The 17,235-nt window shown below is 36.4% G+C and overlaps 2 protein-coding genes across 2 annotated transcripts; both read left to right on the top strand.

The window, feature by feature from the left end:
- Positions 1-2,217: 2,217 nt before the first annotated feature.
- On the top strand, positions 2,218-10,964 carry LOC306874198 (lipopolysaccharide-induced tumor necrosis factor-alpha factor homolog). Its single transcript, XM_079424054.1, has 6 exons — positions 2,218-2,465; positions 6,908-6,961; positions 7,219-7,327; positions 9,941-10,024; positions 10,331-10,472; positions 10,546-10,964. The coding sequence occupies exons 1-6, from the start codon at positions 2,256-2,258 to the stop codon at positions 10,649-10,651; spliced, it is 705 nt and encodes a 234-aa protein (XP_079280180.1). The 5' UTR covers positions 2,218-2,255; the 3' UTR covers positions 10,652-10,964.
- Positions 10,965-12,860: 1,896 nt separating this feature from the next.
- Positions 12,861-16,339, top strand: LOC306874199 (uncharacterized protein). Its single transcript, XM_079424055.1, has 6 exons — positions 12,861-12,924; positions 13,725-13,834; positions 14,893-14,994; positions 15,207-15,290; positions 15,439-15,577; positions 15,695-16,339. Exons 2-6 carry the CDS (start codon positions 13,735-13,737, stop codon positions 15,798-15,800), a joined length of 531 nt encoding a protein of 176 aa, XP_079280181.1. The 5' UTR covers positions 12,861-12,924; positions 13,725-13,734; the 3' UTR covers positions 15,801-16,339.
- The last annotated feature ends 896 nt before the right edge of the window (positions 16,340-17,235 follow it).

Genomic DNA, 17,235 nt, shown 5'->3' with positions numbered 1-17,235 from the left:
TATCAGTTAATGCATTGTGAAGTGAAAAGCTGCATGTTTGTAAGAAACAAATCCTAGCGATATTTACGGAAAAATATGAGTACTATATGCTTTTGCCAGTGAATAAGTTTTCTCGTTTGAATCAGGAGAGAAATATGCACAGATCAAGCTCTGTTTACAAGCAAAAACAGTCCAAAACAGATCTAAACAACTATGTTGGTGGATTTTGATGTGGAAGGACAACAGGGGATGGACTTTTTCACAGGAGGAAGCGTAATTATGAAGCATGAACTATTTTGCCTTGAAGAAATGGTTTAAAGTTAAATCTTGCAGTGGTGTGGATTATTGTGATGTTTTTATCAGCTGTTTGGACTTTCATTCTGATGGCACCCATTCACTGCAGAGCATCCATTGTTTAGCAGGCAACGGAATGCTGCATTCCTCCAAATCTGTAAATTTTCAGCAAATGTTCATTTTTGTCTAAACTGTTCCTTTAAACATTAGCAACATTAAACATAGAATTCAAAAATTTAACCTCTCGATTTATGTGTACTTGTATGAAATCTGCAGATGTACATGTATTGGTTTTTGTTTTGTGTAAGTGTGTATTGCCTGTGCCAGGTGCAGCTCCAGCTGTGTTTTGGCTTGGCTCAGTTCCATGCAGCGCTGGTTGAAGGCCCGATCTACAGCAGCACACTGTGTTCGCAGGTCCTCAGACGTCTCCTGCAGGACCCGCTCAATCAGCCGCCTCAAGGCCTGGCTCGTCACCTCCTCTCTCTCCGCCAACCGCAGGTTATCCCGGGTAAACTTACGCCAAACCTCCTCATCGCACACCCTACAGAGAAACACATCTGAGATGCTGTCACCACAACAGCTGTGATCTAAAAGTGCTGGCAATGTTATGCATTATCAGACACCCAATGGAGTCGAAATTTGTTCTTGATAGACTGCTTTAATGTTTAAGTTGTGTCACTCCAACTGAGCTGAGGTATGGTTTGGCACGCACTGGTCCTGCAGCACGGCTGAGCTGGGATGCCGTTGTGTGTCGGTGCTCCTATTGTTAAAGCGTCCACACTGGTCATCCAGACTGTAGGCATGCTGCTTATCAGACCAGTCTAACTCAAGAGTCTGCTTCATTTCCCGGTTTAGCCTGGCAGACACAGATAGAGTTATGACTTTAATCTGCAGTCCAATCAAAATCCAAAAGTAACCAAATGTTATTTTTCTGGTGTACTATGGCTTTAAGGAATGCTTCATGAAATATAAACATGTGAATTATTGCACTGATTGAATATAGAATATGAACAGAATTAAAGAGAGATCCATAATTTGGATAACTGGCCTTATCTGGTTGACAGTTTGATCCAGAGTTTTTTTCAGCAGGGCCTGAATACTTCTGATCAGCTCCACTTCCTGTTGGAAATCATTTGAAATCAGGATCTGTTGTTAGACACATTGAACTTGTTTTGCGTTTAATGGCATCTTTCTTGCTTATTCGCTACGACTGCTACTAGTAATAATAATGGTAATATATTAAGGTAAACGTACCTATTAAGCACATTTCCATTTTTGAGATCAGATTATTTTAAAGAAAAAAATAATTTATTATCCTACTTGATGTCTTAACCAATTGATGTGTTTGTTACTATATACCTCCTATAATTTCAAGTCAATCAGATCATTGCACGCTGAGATATGGGTCTCCATATGCTCACACTGGCCATTTTGAAAGATGTCTGAAAACTTTCACCAAAAGAGGAGCCCCTTAAATGTGCATTTTTTAGATGTTAAGCCTTTAATTTGGGTAAATTTCACTACTTATTGTAAAATTAAGAGATTAACGTTCAAGCTTTTGCATATTATAACCTGGAACATGGATGTAGGAAATAATTACATTAGATCCAAAAGATAGTTTTAGCAACACAGCGCAGATGCTACAGAACACAGTTAAGCTATGTTCACACTTAGTGTCTTTTTTGTGTGCTACTCTAATATATTACTTCGCAGGCATTATTGGCTTGTACTTTTTCATCCATAATATTATACATTTACAGTTTATTGCTGGTCTGTCGTTTTACAGTGCTGTAATTTTTAAAGATTTAATTTTATTTTAAGGTGAGATTAAAGGGTGCACTACTATAAAAATCACACAGCTTCAGTGTGACATCAATAAGAAAAAGTATAATTTCATAGATATTGTTAATAATAGTTTTCATATTAAAATATGTAAGGATAGTGAAAGGATAGTGAAACAAGTGTGTGTGTGTGTTGTATGTATGTATATTTATTTATTAGTTATTTTTTGGAAGAATAAGACTTTCACTTCTTCTTGTCCGTACCTTAAGAAGTTCCTCTTCCACCTGGTCCTCCACCAGATCCGGTCCGAAGCGTCTCTCTCGGCAGGTGAGGTTATCAGTGGCGATGGCGAAGGGAATCTCCGTGGCGTCCAGCGCTTTTTCCAGCCGCCGCCTGGAGGCCGTCAGCAGGTCTGTCTCCGCGATCAGCCGCTCGATGAGCAGCTCCAGCTCGGATCTCCCGCGGTGGATGTCCTGCAGCCGATTGCCCAGGTGTTTGGTGCCCGCGGTCTGCGTGCGTAAAGTCCCGGCGTCGGTCTCCGCTTTCAGCGCTTTTGACTCGGTGCAAATCCTCTCCGCGTGATCCCGGTCCGCGACGGACCGGTTTAACAGAGCAGAGTTGTTGGCGAGCCACTCCTCGGGGGTGTATTTGGCGCTCCGGTAGCCCGCCGTAGCCAGACCGGCGGATGTGCCGGCGTACACGTTTTCTTTAACGGTGGTCTCCGGGTTTATGACCGGCGGCTGTGAGCCATTCTGCGCCGCTACCCGCGTGTCAAAATAGGGGCGAGACACTAAAATTTGGGATGACATCCTATTTTGGTGTAAATTAAAGTATTTAACAGCCTGTAGTTCCTGTTGAAGCCTCCAAATGTTTGTATTCCGTTGCTTGGATACCGACGGTTGCTAAGAACTCGTTAAACACGCGAGAGTTTCAAGTTTCAACATTATTTCTGGATTATTTTGATTCGAAATTAGTTATTCAGATCCAGACCTTGGATTTGGGATTCAACCGAAGTTATAACTATAGGCTATTAGAGCAACAAACAAACAAATAGGCTAAACATGAATAAATACATGTTATAATTCCCCTCCCTTTCGAAAATAACAACCATGGATTTACTAAAAAAAAAAAAAAGGTTACTATAGTTAAACCATGGTAACCACAAATTAACCATGTTTTTATGGTTTTGCAACTGGCAATCAATACTCCAAAAACCATGCATGGTTACCAGGGCCGTAGCTAGAGAATTGGGGGCCCCCTGAAAAAATATTGATGCCCCCCCCCACACACACACAGACACATCATATACTGTACAATATACAAGCATGGATGCCCACATATATACTAATAGGTGTTTCTTACAAAATAACAAAACAGTCAACAAATAAATGCATGTTTTTTTTAGGTTTTTTACTAAACATCAGCACAAGAAAAATACACAAATATAAAACAAATATTATAACAAATAAATAGCAACAGTAAAGCAACAAAAAATAATTCTGATCAGTAATGAACACTGAAATAACTATGAAAATTATGCAAATCATTCTTATTACATCAATTCTATTGTAGATGTATACAGGGGCGGACTGGGGCCAAAAAGTGGCCCTGGACTTTTTGGCATAGAGCGACCCACCAAACCCCGTCCACAATACACCACACCACACCATAAATGAGTGGCATAATCTTGAAATTATAATTGGTCTTTTCTGGTGTATATGGCAAATAGTAAATCGTTTTAAAGAATTTTTACAAGGGACAGTTTAATATCACTAAAGATAAATACCAATATTATCAGTCCAAATGACACAATGCTCTGGTATCGTCCAGAAGGCTTAAATAGTGCAGACTGATTCAGAAATAATTCTAATATGCTGATTTGCTGCTCAAGAAACATTTCTGATTATTATCAATGTTGAAAACTATTGTGCTGCTTCATATTTTTGTGTACAATGTGATACCATTCAGTCTTGGGTAAGATTAAAAATATAAATTAATATTTTTCTTCAACAATGTTGCATTAAATCAAAGATTATAGAATACAAAAAGGGACTTTGATTAAATTGATTTAAGTGACAGTAAATATATTTACACTTATTACAAAGTACTTATATTTCAAATAAATGCTGTTCTTTAACTGAGAACCATTACACCAATAATAAAACCATTATTAATAATTGATCACAAATAATAACTGATAATAAAAGCAGCAAATTAGGCAGCATTATTATGATTTCTGAAGGGACGCTGAAGACTAGAGTAATGATGCTGAAAAGTAATGATACAGCTTTGATCACAGCAATAAATTACATTTAAAACATTCTAAATAGAAAACCACTATTTTAAGTGTAATATTTCATTATATTTGGCTATTGTTTTACTGTATTGTTGATCAAATAAATTCAATATTCTTTCAAATAAATAATTTAATTATTTCAAAATTTAACTACCAGTGTGTATATAAAATAGGCTAATGGATGTGAATTATTAAGCAAATTATATTTTTATTAGGCCTATAATATAAATCGCTTTCCTATGCACAGCACTCGAAAGCAAAAGTCTTCAGATTTAGAGTGTTCTAGAGTAAGATTGAGAATGATTTTGATAGATTTTTAAACATTTTCTTAGACACGTGAAATAATGGAACAAAGCAGATTTACAAGAACTCTTATCTCGTGTCTGCTGAAAACTGCATTATAGCCTACATTGTGACAATTCGAATAATGGCGTTAAAATATGAGAAATTTGAAAAGGCCAGTAATAGTTTGCTTTCCTGAAAATTAATGTCTGTTATTTAACTAAACGGTTGGCAAATATTGCTGAATTGTCTCGACATGTTTAGCTGCTAACATCTTACCTCAGCCCGCATTCACGTCGTGCGCAGCTCAGCGTCTGTGAACAGTAAACCCCGCCTTCTTCACTCTGATTGGCTGTTTCAAACATTTTGACATTGACGAGCGCTTTTGAGCCGCTGCACTGAGCTGGAGCATGCTAAATTAATTAGAATTATTTAGAATGCCCTGGGCCATTCGTCTAGGCCGATGAAGGATATACGTACATGTACTACAATCCATATTTTATATATATTACGCAAAGGGCCAGCCCACATTGTACAGCAGCCCACCGGGAAAACTCCCGGTGCTCCAGATGGCCAGTCCGCCACTGGTCTCAACTCTGATTGGTCGTCTTGTTCACGATCTGGGGTGGGACTTCTGAGAATACTTCTTATCAGACTAAACCATTTTTCGGGAGGGTAGAGGGTAGACAATTTCTTTAACCAAATTGCATGCTTTTTTGTGGTTTTCATAATATCTTAGTTATACAACTACTAAAATATTAGAATTATTCACAGAACATGGGCCTATATAGTATAATTCCTGGATTTTGTGGGGCCCCCTGGGCGGTGGGGGCCCCTAGAATTGTCCCCACCTTTCACCCCACTAGCAACGGCCCTGATGGTTACTACACCTTCTACAATAAAATCATGGGCCATGTAACCCTTAAAACAGTATAAGAGAAGGAAAATGCAAAACTAAAGATTTGATTAATGCAAGGTTATGGACATTTATGTCCTATTCATGGCACTTCTGAATGCCAGGCTCTGAATCCAGGCTCTTAACATTAGATATTTTAGCAAAATAAAGGTTTATGTCACCAAATTCACAGAAAACAAATAGTTTTCAGCATTGCATGCTGGACAGTGAAGCTGTTTACCCAGGATATGCTCTCTGTGTGTTTATACAGTCAGGTGCTTCTTCTTTCTAGCATGATTTTAATTGACATCATGTTGCTTCACTATGGTTAATGACTGACTAATTCCAGGAAACGCTGGACTAAAATTTAGGCGATATGAATCAAGGTATAATTGAACAGCACTCATCACTGGGTTAATGGAAACTTCCTCCCATCACATTAAAGTTTTACGAGCAATGACAGAGCAAAATATAATGATGCATTTACAGTGTGCACATCACCCATTAGAAGTGGAAGAGAGGAAATTGAGTGCAGTAAGGCCACAATCTGGTCATTACAAATAAGCAGTGTATAAACGCTACAAAAATAAGCAGGAAGGAATCAAACCATTCAAATCAAATCAGAACATGATAAACAAAGTGGTTTATAATATGGATATATATTCAAATTTAAACATAAAATTAAAAATGAAAAACAGGAGACACATTAAACCAGAAAAACGCAAAATAAATGAACAAAAACTATTTTTAAAGCTTGGGCTCCTAAACATTAGATCACTCGCACCCAAAGCAGTTATTGGAAATGAAATGATCACAGATAATAATTTTGATGTACTCTGCCTGGCTGAAACCACATGATATATTGGTCTGAATGACTCCACCAAGCTACTGTTATAAACATGAGCCCCGTCAGACTGGGCGTGATGGCGGTGTTGCAACAATATATAGTGATATTCTCAGTGTTACTCAGAAAACAGGATACTGGAAATTCAGGAAACTCATTCAAAATACTTCTGCTTAATGTTACACTGTCAGATATGCAAAAGAAATCACTCCTATCTCTTGCTCTGCTGTGTATAGACCACCAGGGCCATATACTGATTTCCTAAAAGAATTATGTCCTATTACATTAACAGCAAGTATATAAACAAGTGGAAAAATAACTTGGTTAAATTGATATCGATGCTTTCTTTGTGTTGCAAAACAGGCAGATTAGTCGAAGCCTATATGTTCTAGCCAGCTAAATATGACCCTGTCTACACAGTATGTGTCACTGTTATCTCGCCTGTAATGTTATGCCCACATTTATGACTGTAGCCTTCTGTTCTCTCCGACTGACACTATAATCGTGATCCACGCCCTCTCGCTCCCACACACAGCCATCCCCATTCTGCTGTAAATTCAGAGGAGAAGCAACACAAGGGGACTCACAGGTACGTGTTATACACACATTTTCTTAATTAAAGTAAAAGTTATGCTTTTGTTATGTCAAATACATAAAGGGATATGTTATTGAGCTTTGTCTATATGATCATAATAATATATAAAGCGTGTGCTGTTTTTTGGTATGTACTGTAGTGATAAGAAAATCAGTGGAACAAGATTAGGAAAGAGAGAATATGACATGACAAATATAAAGAAACTTGCATCTATTTTCCAATTCCTCATCTTCATGTATTCACATTCACAGGAGTTGATAATGGAGAAAGACTACAGACCACCTTCATATTCTGGTCCTCAGATGAACCAGACAGGCGTAAACTACCCTGGACAGCAGGCTGTGTACCCACCTCAAGCAGGTCAGCTGATCTTCAGCCTCACTAATAAAGAACAGGATGATTACACACCAATGTAATAGAAGTTAGTGGAAACTTTAGAATCTCGACCCCAAAATGTGAGCCAATATTCAACGGTCTTTGTCATAGAAACCGCAGGAAGTCAAATGTGCAATGTTTCAATTTGTGACGTCAGAACTGCCCTGTAAAACAAACACAGACTTTGGCTGGTGTGATCTCAGATCTTTATGACTGGGAGAATCGTCTATGAAACTGGTACAATATTTTGACCTCTATTAAAGAAATAGTTCATTCAAAAATGAAAAATAAAGCCACCCAAAATGAGTTTTTTTGTTCATCTGAACAAATTGAGCATTACATTGTTTGCTCACCAATGGATCCTCTGCAGTGAATGGCTGCTCCCATACAGCAAAAAATATATATTTTCAAATTTATTTCAAAATATACAAAAACAAATGGCCAAAAATATATATTTACGTACATATATATTCTACTCATATATTTCTACTCACATTTTTGGCCATTTTTTGTATACACTTTTAAGAAATAATGGTAAAAAAGTAAAATATCATCAGTTATTGCTTGAGTTATTCTGATGAGATACCTTAACTTTAAAATAAAATTGTAAAAAGAAAAAAAAAAGGTCAAATGACAGGCAGAGGATTATTAAACACTACCAGCTTCACACATTACTGACCAGATTAACCTGATTTCTTTCATACAAAAGTTCTTATTGAGAATGAACTGGTTTAGATATTGAATTTTTACTGAAAATAATAAAGTTTGATATTATCATGATGGAGGCCAGTGTTTGCTTTAGTTGGGCTCTTAACTCTTAAGTTTGTATGTTAAGTTTTAAGCTCTTTTATCAGCTGTAACTCTGTGTTTCTGAAGCACATTTGTTATGGCAAAGAAGCTCTCATTGGATACAGTTATTGTCTTCATGTTTTATATTTCAGGCACACACAGACATCAGGAATCAGTGTATGAATCAAAACAATTGTGATAAAAAACACATCAGCTCTGAAAATCGCAAAACAACCTATAGATTCTCAAAAAAAAAGTTTGTTGAATGTCACCACTGTTGAGAATCATGTGCTGATTCTTAATGGTTTTAATGTGCATCTAAAACCCACAGCTCAATATATTTTTTTTATACTGACTTTAAAAAAAACTGAACCACATATTGGTACAATATTTGTCATAACATCACAAAAGTGCAGGATATATATATATATATATATATATATATATATATATACACACAATTTTTTTTCCAGTAATTAACAAAGCTAGCCTCTTAATAAGCTATTCGTAATTGCTTTTTGCTGACGACTACACCACCAGTAATTAGCAGCTGACATCATCTAACCTGTTTTCCTTTGTATTTGTCGCTTTAATAAATGTGCTTGAGAAACACAGAGTTAAAACAACGCTCTAATCAAGGGTCAAGAGCCCAACTAAAGCAAACACTGATCTCTATCATGGTGACATCAAACTTTACTATTTTCAATAAAACATCAACATCTGAAACATCTTAAAATGAACTTTTGTATGAAATAAAGTCAGACAGGTTTGTAATAAATGAAGATGCTCAGATCTTGAGACGTCTGATAGAGTTTAATATTCTGCTGCTGCAAGCCATTAAAGTTTTTGCACTTTAAGTTTGGATATTTTACTTAAATTTTACAGTTTTTTAGACAGTTTTTGTTTTTGTTTTTTTAAATAGTGTGAGAAATGCTGCCATTTGCACCATCTGGTGGTGATTTTATAAATTATAATTACCATTATTTTTGTAATTTTACATACATTTCTATTAAATTTAAGAAAAAGGAGAAATAATCTATGAATAACACAGTATTTACCTGTATAAAAATGAGAATTATAATGATATAATACTTAAAATAACAGCTAAATTGTTAATTTTACAGATGTTAGTAATTTTACAGTGGTTTGCATAAAATTTAAAATGACTGGGGAAATATATTTATATTAATATATTTCAAATATGTATTTTTAAAAAATATATATATTTATACTTTCAAAATATATTGCAAAAATAATATGTATACAAAAAATGGCCAAGAAATACATTTGCTAAAATATGTTTCAAAATATATATATTTTCTACTGATGTGCTTTTGTATATTTTTGAAAATATATTTCTACATTAAAAATATATTTTTGAAAATATACAAAACAAAATGCCCCAAAAAATATATTTTCTACCAATATATTTTTGGTCACATATAAATATATTTTTTAAAAAGCATTTAAAATATATATTTTGACACCTGTATATTTCAGTCCAAAAAATGCATTTTCTTGCCACATAAATACATTTAGAAATATATTTTGGTATATGATGGTTGAAACTAAATATATTTACTATTTCAAAAATATATTTCATTGAGCTTCAACATATATTTAGCATATATTTCAAATATACTTTGGCCACAAAAAATATATTTCTTAACACAAATATTTTTATATTTTTTCTTAACTAAATATATTCTGAACACAAATTCTGACCTTAATGATTTCAAACACTGAACCGGTAAAGTATACCTCCACTCCACTTCAGTGTTTTCAACCAGTGCTTTGACTCTTTTACAGGTCCACAAGCTGCACCTTATCAACCACCTCCATATGGGTTTGGGGATCCAGCCGTCACTATCCAGCCCATGATTGTTCCTGTAGGTGAGTATTCTGCACACAAGACCCATCATTTCTCATGCTTCTAGACTCTGGGAATCACTGTGGTAAAACACTATATTAACATAACCAGTGCCAATAGCTAATGAATTAAAAAGAGATATCTTTAAGTAATACATAATAAATAATATCTACTTGCATGTCTTTAATAATGAAAGGCACAGCCCTGTAACCTGTAGCCCTTGTTTATTTGTGAATCTGATTGATGTTCTTGGACACTGGTTTACTAAAACACTAGCTGTTCTTTTTATATTCGGTCTGTGTTTAATAGATGCATTTGTACATATGCAGTTGCACAGATGGCGGCCGTGAGTCTCACTGATGTACCGGGCCGCATTACTTGTCCTCACTGCATGACAGACGTCCTCACAGAAATTGAGCATATCAATGGTTTGCTCACCTGGTTAATTTGCGGAGGCCTTGCGATCTTTATGTGAGTATGCTCAGACTGCTGATATTTAATTCACAGACTGCTGATATTTAAAGCTTGTTTGCTGTGTTTTCAGATGCTGGCTCTGTTGTTGCATCCCGTTCTGTGTGGATGCATGCAAGGATGTGAAGCACACCTGTCCAAACTGCAAAAACATCGTCCGCATTTACAAGCGTGTGTAGCACATGCTGCACCAGAGAACATGAAGATCCACAAAAATACTGAGGACTCAAAGGAAGTTGACCAGAAATCAGTTTATTCACCGAATTATACCTTATAACATTCAGAGCGATTCAATAAAGAGTGATTTAAGATATTATAAAGTCTATTTGCTTACCTTTTATTGCGATATCGCTGTCAATTTGTATATTTTATGAGCCAGTATTTGCAATTTAATGTTTAAAATAAAAATTAATGACCTTATTTTGCCATCATTATTTGTAACACTGGAAAATCGTATCTGTCTTTGGTGAATGTCTTAATAAATAACTAATTAATAAATAAAAAGCTGTAGCCTAGTGAAATTATTTAAAATATTAATTTAACGCAAGATCAATTTATAGTAAATTTACAACTGAATGCTGAAACTACAGATTCGAACCCTTGTAAAAATGCAAACTTCCCATAAAGAAATAAAGGACCTAGTCAAAACCATGTAAAAGTCAAGGGGTCACACCAGGGGTGGAGTTAACTCCGGTGAAACAGAGAATGTGAAATGGTGGCGGCTTTGGTGCTTTCACATATAGATTAGTTGAAATTTGTTTAATTTTAATGAAATCATTTGTTATGATGCAACGGCCGTACCGGTGCTCAATTAGTAGAGTATGATGATGATCAAGTCCTAAAAGATGTGATGAACTATATCATAACAATGTGATAAACTGGTAGGGACAGTATTGAATTGGTGGTGCGTCAATACAGGGGTGTATACGACCTAGTGGAAACCACTGAGGCACGCATCTCAGATCATAACTGAGGCTGAGTAGGCGCATACGCTGCTCGCACTGACAGCACATTTGAGGCCAGCGACGACACATCTAGGTTATAAAACCTCGCGAAAGTGCTGGGTGACGACCAGCCTGCTGACATACAAATGTCCTGAATAGATATGCCATTTGCCCTGGCCCACGAGGACGCGAGTCTGCGGGTTGAGTGGGCCCGAACCCCTATAGGACATTTGCATCGACGATCCAGTGTGACAGCCTTTGCTTGGAAACAGGCAGGCCTTTTGTGCATCCTCCAAAACATACAAATAGCTGCTCTGAGAATCTGAACTGTCTAGAGCGCTCGATATAAGTGCGCACCGCATATACAGGGCACAGCAGGAGCGTATTAAGCGGATTCGCCCCGGCCGGTGTTTCGGGCTCCAAATTGTGATTTTCTCCTTTGGTGATTGTGCTTGTTAATATCAGGTGTCTTCAATAATGGTCAATCATCACTCAATTATTCACCTAATTATCTCATTAACTTTAACACTGCTTAAGTGTTACTTTTAACACAACTTCAGTGTTTATATGAGTCCAGTGAGTCCACACTCAGAGTGTTAAATTAACACCGGGGATTTTGTTGTGTGCAAACCACCACATGGGTCTCCATCCACCATAGTCTAGCATACAAAGGTCCTGGGGTGCGTTTCCCAAAAACAACTATGGCTGCAAGTTCCATCATTACCAATAGAGTCCAATGGAAATAACAACCATAGACAACGATGCTGTTGGGAAACACCCCTGGTCAAGTGTCAAGCAGCAAATACCTGTGCATGATGTTGTTCTTCATGCTTTTCCTTGATTAAACATTAGATGGCATACTAGCTTCCAACCAGCAAATTGCCTGTACTCACTGCCTGAAGGAACATCTTAATGGTTGCTCAACCCTTATTGTCATTGTATTTCACTTACAAAAGAACTACTCTATTTTATAAAATCATCATTATACCAGACATGTTCACATTGTGTCACAAGATGGTCCTGTAGAACAGCAGAATAAAACACTCATTGTTGTCTCTGCATCCATTGGCGATGTATCCAGTTTCATTCTCAAACCTTGCTGGCCAGTTACAAAAGTATTTATTTGTTACCAGCATACACACAAACGTCTAAACAAACATGCACAATACAGGCTGAAACTGAACCTCTTTTAATTCTTAATTCAACACAAATGTACACCTCGTCTTGTTAGTGTGTTTATGTCAAGCATTTGAGAGAACGTGAAGGTCAACAGTCTGAGACTCTGACTGATATAAGAATGGCTGGGATGAAGATGAGACACTAGGTGTTATTCAGGTATTTCCAATCTCTTTTGCATGATATTATAAGAACCTTCTGAAAATGTATTAGCATTGGCTTTCTTATAAAAAGCCTGATTTTAGCTCCACCTCTAATCCCTGCCGTTACTAACCAGTAGGCTATCTGTAGAGAGGAGCATCAAGATTTCCACTGACAGCACAAACACACAGGTATGTCATATTATAATTAGTTTTTGTTTTAGATTGAAAAAGATGGGGATCATATATCTTTACTTTGGATTGTGTGCTTCCACAGTCACGTTGTGATGTTTGGATACAGATAATCGTTAGCCTATGTGAAATTTTGAAACTTTAAAATTACCTACATTTTCACAAAACTATTATGAGATTTCACATGTTTTCAAAAATGTCACCACAGTCACCATAATTTTTTTAAACATGGGTTACAAAGGTTTAACTTATTGATAGACAAGAGAGGTTAAATATTTATTTATTTACCTAGGGTGACCATATTTTAGTTTTCAAAAAAGAGGACAGTGGGCTTTCTACCAGTGGCCATCCTTCACAAAATTCTGTTTCTAAAGTGTTAGGTAATAAAGTTTATACTTATATCCAATAAAAACACATCTCCCGAAATTATCTGTAAAAGAACAAGTGCTGCTGAGGATATACCTGAATGCCCAACCATCACTGTTTTAGAAGAGGTCCATAATACGTGGTTAAATCTATCATTCCAGCTCACATCAGTAACTCACTTGACTTGAACCTACAGAAGTGCGCAACCTGCTTGATTCAAACATATTTTTGAGCCAGTCACCTAAAAATGCCATGTCACTCATGGTTGAGAACAATGATTGATGCCATTGCAAAAATATGCACAGCCTAAACCCTTCATAATAATTATTTTCCTGATTTGAGACAAAGGCAGCAGTCAGTCTATTAATACAGTTGATTTTAGTGTTGCTTTGCATTATGTGGAACTGTCACACTTATGTTTTTCTCATCCACAGATTGCTGATTATGGAAAAAGGACTGTCACCCCCTCCATATCCTGGACCACCAATGGTCCAAACCAATATTTCCTACCAGGCACCGCAGGTTGCCTATCAAACCCAACCAGGTCAGCAGACTCTGATTCTCAAACTAGAGATTATCAGTCATTAACTATAGTGCTTTAATAATGACAATTTTTACAGTTCCAATGGCCACTGTATACAGCCCTCCACCTGCACAGACAGTCATGGCATCCAGCATAACCCAAACAGTCCATGTTTACTATGTGCTGTGAGACCGTAGTTTAGAAGGAAACTGGTTGAATATACTACAGTGATACTGTAAACAAGTCTAACAGCATTCCAAAACGCTGCCGCTCCTTTCTAAACATCGAATAGGAAAAACAACTCTGCAAAGTCATGATTCCATGATGACATACTTTAGTTTGTCCCACTGCAATGTTTGTCTTTTAAAAAGTGTGTGCATGTGGTGGGGGATTAGGTGGGATTTACAAAAGTCATATTTATTTAGCTACATTATTGGTAATTCATACTAAAGAGACAGTTTGAGAAGTGTTTTGAGCACAGACTTCTAGAAGAATTTAAAGAAATTGTGACAAAAATCAAGAAATAAATTGACAATATGATGAGATAAAAATTCAAAATTATCTAAGTCATATTTATGAGATAAAAATGCAAGTTTATGACAAGTCATGAGATTTAAATTATGAGAAGTCAAAATTATAAGATAAAAAGTAAAAATAGTGAAATTGACATAAGTCATTATTATGAGATAAAAGTACAAATGTATATATTAAGTCATGAGATAAAAAAAAATTAATTGACATACTGTAATAATTATGAGATAAAAAGTCAACATTATTACATATCAAGTCTACTAACATCTCAAGTCGTAATTATGACGTCAAAATTGTGATAAAATCAAAAAATGTCATATTTGTTTTATAATTATGCAATTTATATCAATTTCTAATTCTAAATAGACTTTTTAATTTCATAATTATGATTTACCAATGTATGATTTTTATTTTTATTTTTGTGGCAGAAATGGACTTAATTTCCATTTGCAATTTGATAGTGAACTTGGAGAAAAGGTCTTTTCAGTTCTTATTCATAAACCTCATGTTGTGTCACCATTTGGTGATCACGATTTTCTGTTTTGCAGCTCCAATGGCTATAGTTTACCCAGCACCAGTTGTACAAGGACCAGTCATGTCTTCATCCACCGTAACTCAGACAGTCCAGTCTTCATCTATGCCTGGTTTTGGTGAGTGTTGATGTCTTGTGTTATAGGGCTCTCTGTTTAAATGACAACCAGAATGCTTCAGTATAACACCAAAATTTACAGACTAAGATTTCCTACATCTCAACTCTGATGGAGTTTTAAAGCTTGTAAAAGACTCAACAACACATAAAGGGCACATATGAAGCCAGGTTGGTTTTGTAGGTTTTCATCATGAACTGTTTTTTCTCTTTCAGCTCCAATGGGAGTTTATTACCCACAGCCCACTGTCATGTCATCCACCGTAACTCATACGGTCCAGTCTGCTGCACCTGCCCTGGGTGAGCAGAAAAACCCTAGTTCAATGACACTCTGCTTCAGTTTGCGTTCAAACACTAGAAGGTTTCAGTGTACACATGATGCATCTGTACAGAATAGTACATTAGAGGTTTATGATCGTATGATGTGTGTCTCTTCATGTAACTGCAGTGGTAGTTGTGCCACCACGTCTGACTGACGTCCCGGCGCAGATGACATGTCCTCACTGTCAGCTGCGCATCGTCACAGAGACAGCATATGTCAATGGCCTGATGGTGTGGGCCATCTGTGGAGGTCTTGGCATTTTTGGGTAAGAACTGTATTCAGTGTATTCTCACATGTAGACTTCTGAGTGTCTGGTCCACTTTGCAAGAAGTATATTAGTATATTAAACCGATTGACACTAATTCTTCTGTTTTCTGTCCAGGATCTGGCCGTGTTGTTTGATTCCATTCTGTGTGGACTCCTGCAAGGATGTAGAGCATCGCTGCCCAGGCTGTAAAACCCTCGTCTATGTGCACAAACGCATGTAGCTTGTTCTGAAAGAAAGAAAATCTGGAAAAGCCAAAAAAAACCTTTACCACCAGCATCTTCTTGACATTATTGGACTTCCTAATTAATAAAAAAAAAACAGGACATGAAAGACTCATATGAGTTTCTCTTTCCTTACATGCATACATTGTTATATATATTTATACTGCATATGATTTATATATTTTTTTATTGTGAAATGTATAACGAACTCTTCATGATGTATTGATCATGCAATATTGTCAAATGTCTTCATACTGTTCTTCATCTAAAAGTCTGCAAGGCCTTATTTTCCCCGACAGTCACAAAAAAAAAAAAAGATTTGTTGTATTAAATTATATTTATCTGATATATAGCACAATATTTCAGATAACCTATACAATACCATAGACATCACAAAGGATTCAACTGACTGCAACTATTCTCAGTAAAGACAATAAACATTCATGCCTTTGTTTGTTCTGTACACTGCATTCTCATAATAACTTCATTGTGAAGTCAAGGAAAATAAACACAATGCTTTGATTGTAGCTAAACTACTCTGACACAAAGTAGTCACCTTTACTGATGCAGCTTGATCTTATGTAAATATTACGGAAAGCCAACTTTTGTAGCCTTTGCATTCTTTGGTAATGAGACATATTGATTGAGTTTGCTGATTACGTAGGTTCACGTCTGTATACAATCAAAGATAAGTATGTCAGGCTGTTAATGGAAAAAAATAATTTGAAAACAAAAGAACTGTCACGGTGCACACAGCAGGGAGGATGTAAACTCAAACAATAGACTTTACTGAAGGCAGGACAAGGCAAACTCACAGACATGAAACACCGGGGGTAACGAGTAGACCAGATGACATTACACTGAACGGACAGGACTATAAATACACAGGTAAATCATAGATAATGAGACGAACACGGCTGGACAAGCCTTAACTAATAATCACATCAGACAAGGACAGGAAACAAACCAAGTATGGGCACGGAAACACAGGGAGCACACAACAGAGGTCTGACAAGAACTGTGAAAAAACAGCACATAAAATTAAAAATCGAATATTAGCTCGTTGCTTTGCTGTTTACTATGTTTTAATACAGTGCATGGTATAAGAAACAGCATGCATGATTCAATGATAAACTATTCAAACTTGTCAATCAATGAACATATTTGTTTTATACCGTGGATAAGAGTAATATAACAAAAGACAGTGTTCTATATAACTTTATATGATCTACGACAGGGGTGCCCAACCCTGTTCCTGCAGATCTACCTCCCTGTAAAGTTCAGTTCCAACCCTGATCAAACATGCCTCTCCTGTCGTGACTCCTGACAAACGTTTTAATTCTGCATTGCTTCATCACGCTCTCACTGGATCCGCTCCTGGCTATCACGAGAGGACAGTCTGTACTTCCTCAACTGACAACTTTCTTTGGTTGT

The sequence above is a fragment of the Barbus barbus genome (genome assembly GCF_936440315.1).
Source record: "Barbus barbus genome assembly, chromosome: 8".
Classification (NCBI taxonomy): domain Eukaryota; kingdom Metazoa; phylum Chordata; class Actinopteri; order Cypriniformes; family Cyprinidae; genus Barbus; species Barbus barbus.
The sequence above is the reverse complement of the archived record's forward strand: the minus strand, read 5'-3'. Positions and strand labels throughout refer to the sequence as shown.

Coding starts and splice junctions, on each gene's coding strand:
- LOC306874199 (XM_079424055.1), top strand. CDS start 13,735: ATGGAAAAAGGACTGTCACCCCCTCCATATCCTGGACCACCAATGGTC. Junction 15,291..15,438: donor GTCTGCTGCACCTGCCCTGG/GTGAGCAGAAAA, acceptor ATGTAACTGCAG/TGGTAGTTGTGCCACCACGT. Junction 15,578..15,694: donor GGAGGTCTTGGCATTTTTGG/GTAAGAACTGTA, acceptor TTTTCTGTCCAG/GATCTGGCCGTGTTGTTTGA.
- LOC306874198 (XM_079424054.1), top strand. CDS start 2,256: ATGTATATTTATTTATTAGTTATTTTTTGGAAGAATAAGACTTTCACT. Junction 2,466..6,907: donor CGCCTGGAGGCCGTCAGCAG/GTCTGTCTCCGC, acceptor TCCCACACACAG/CCATCCCCATTCTGCTGTAA. Junction 7,328..9,940: donor TGTGTACCCACCTCAAGCAG/GTCAGCTGATCT, acceptor ACTCTTTTACAG/GTCCACAAGCTGCACCTTAT.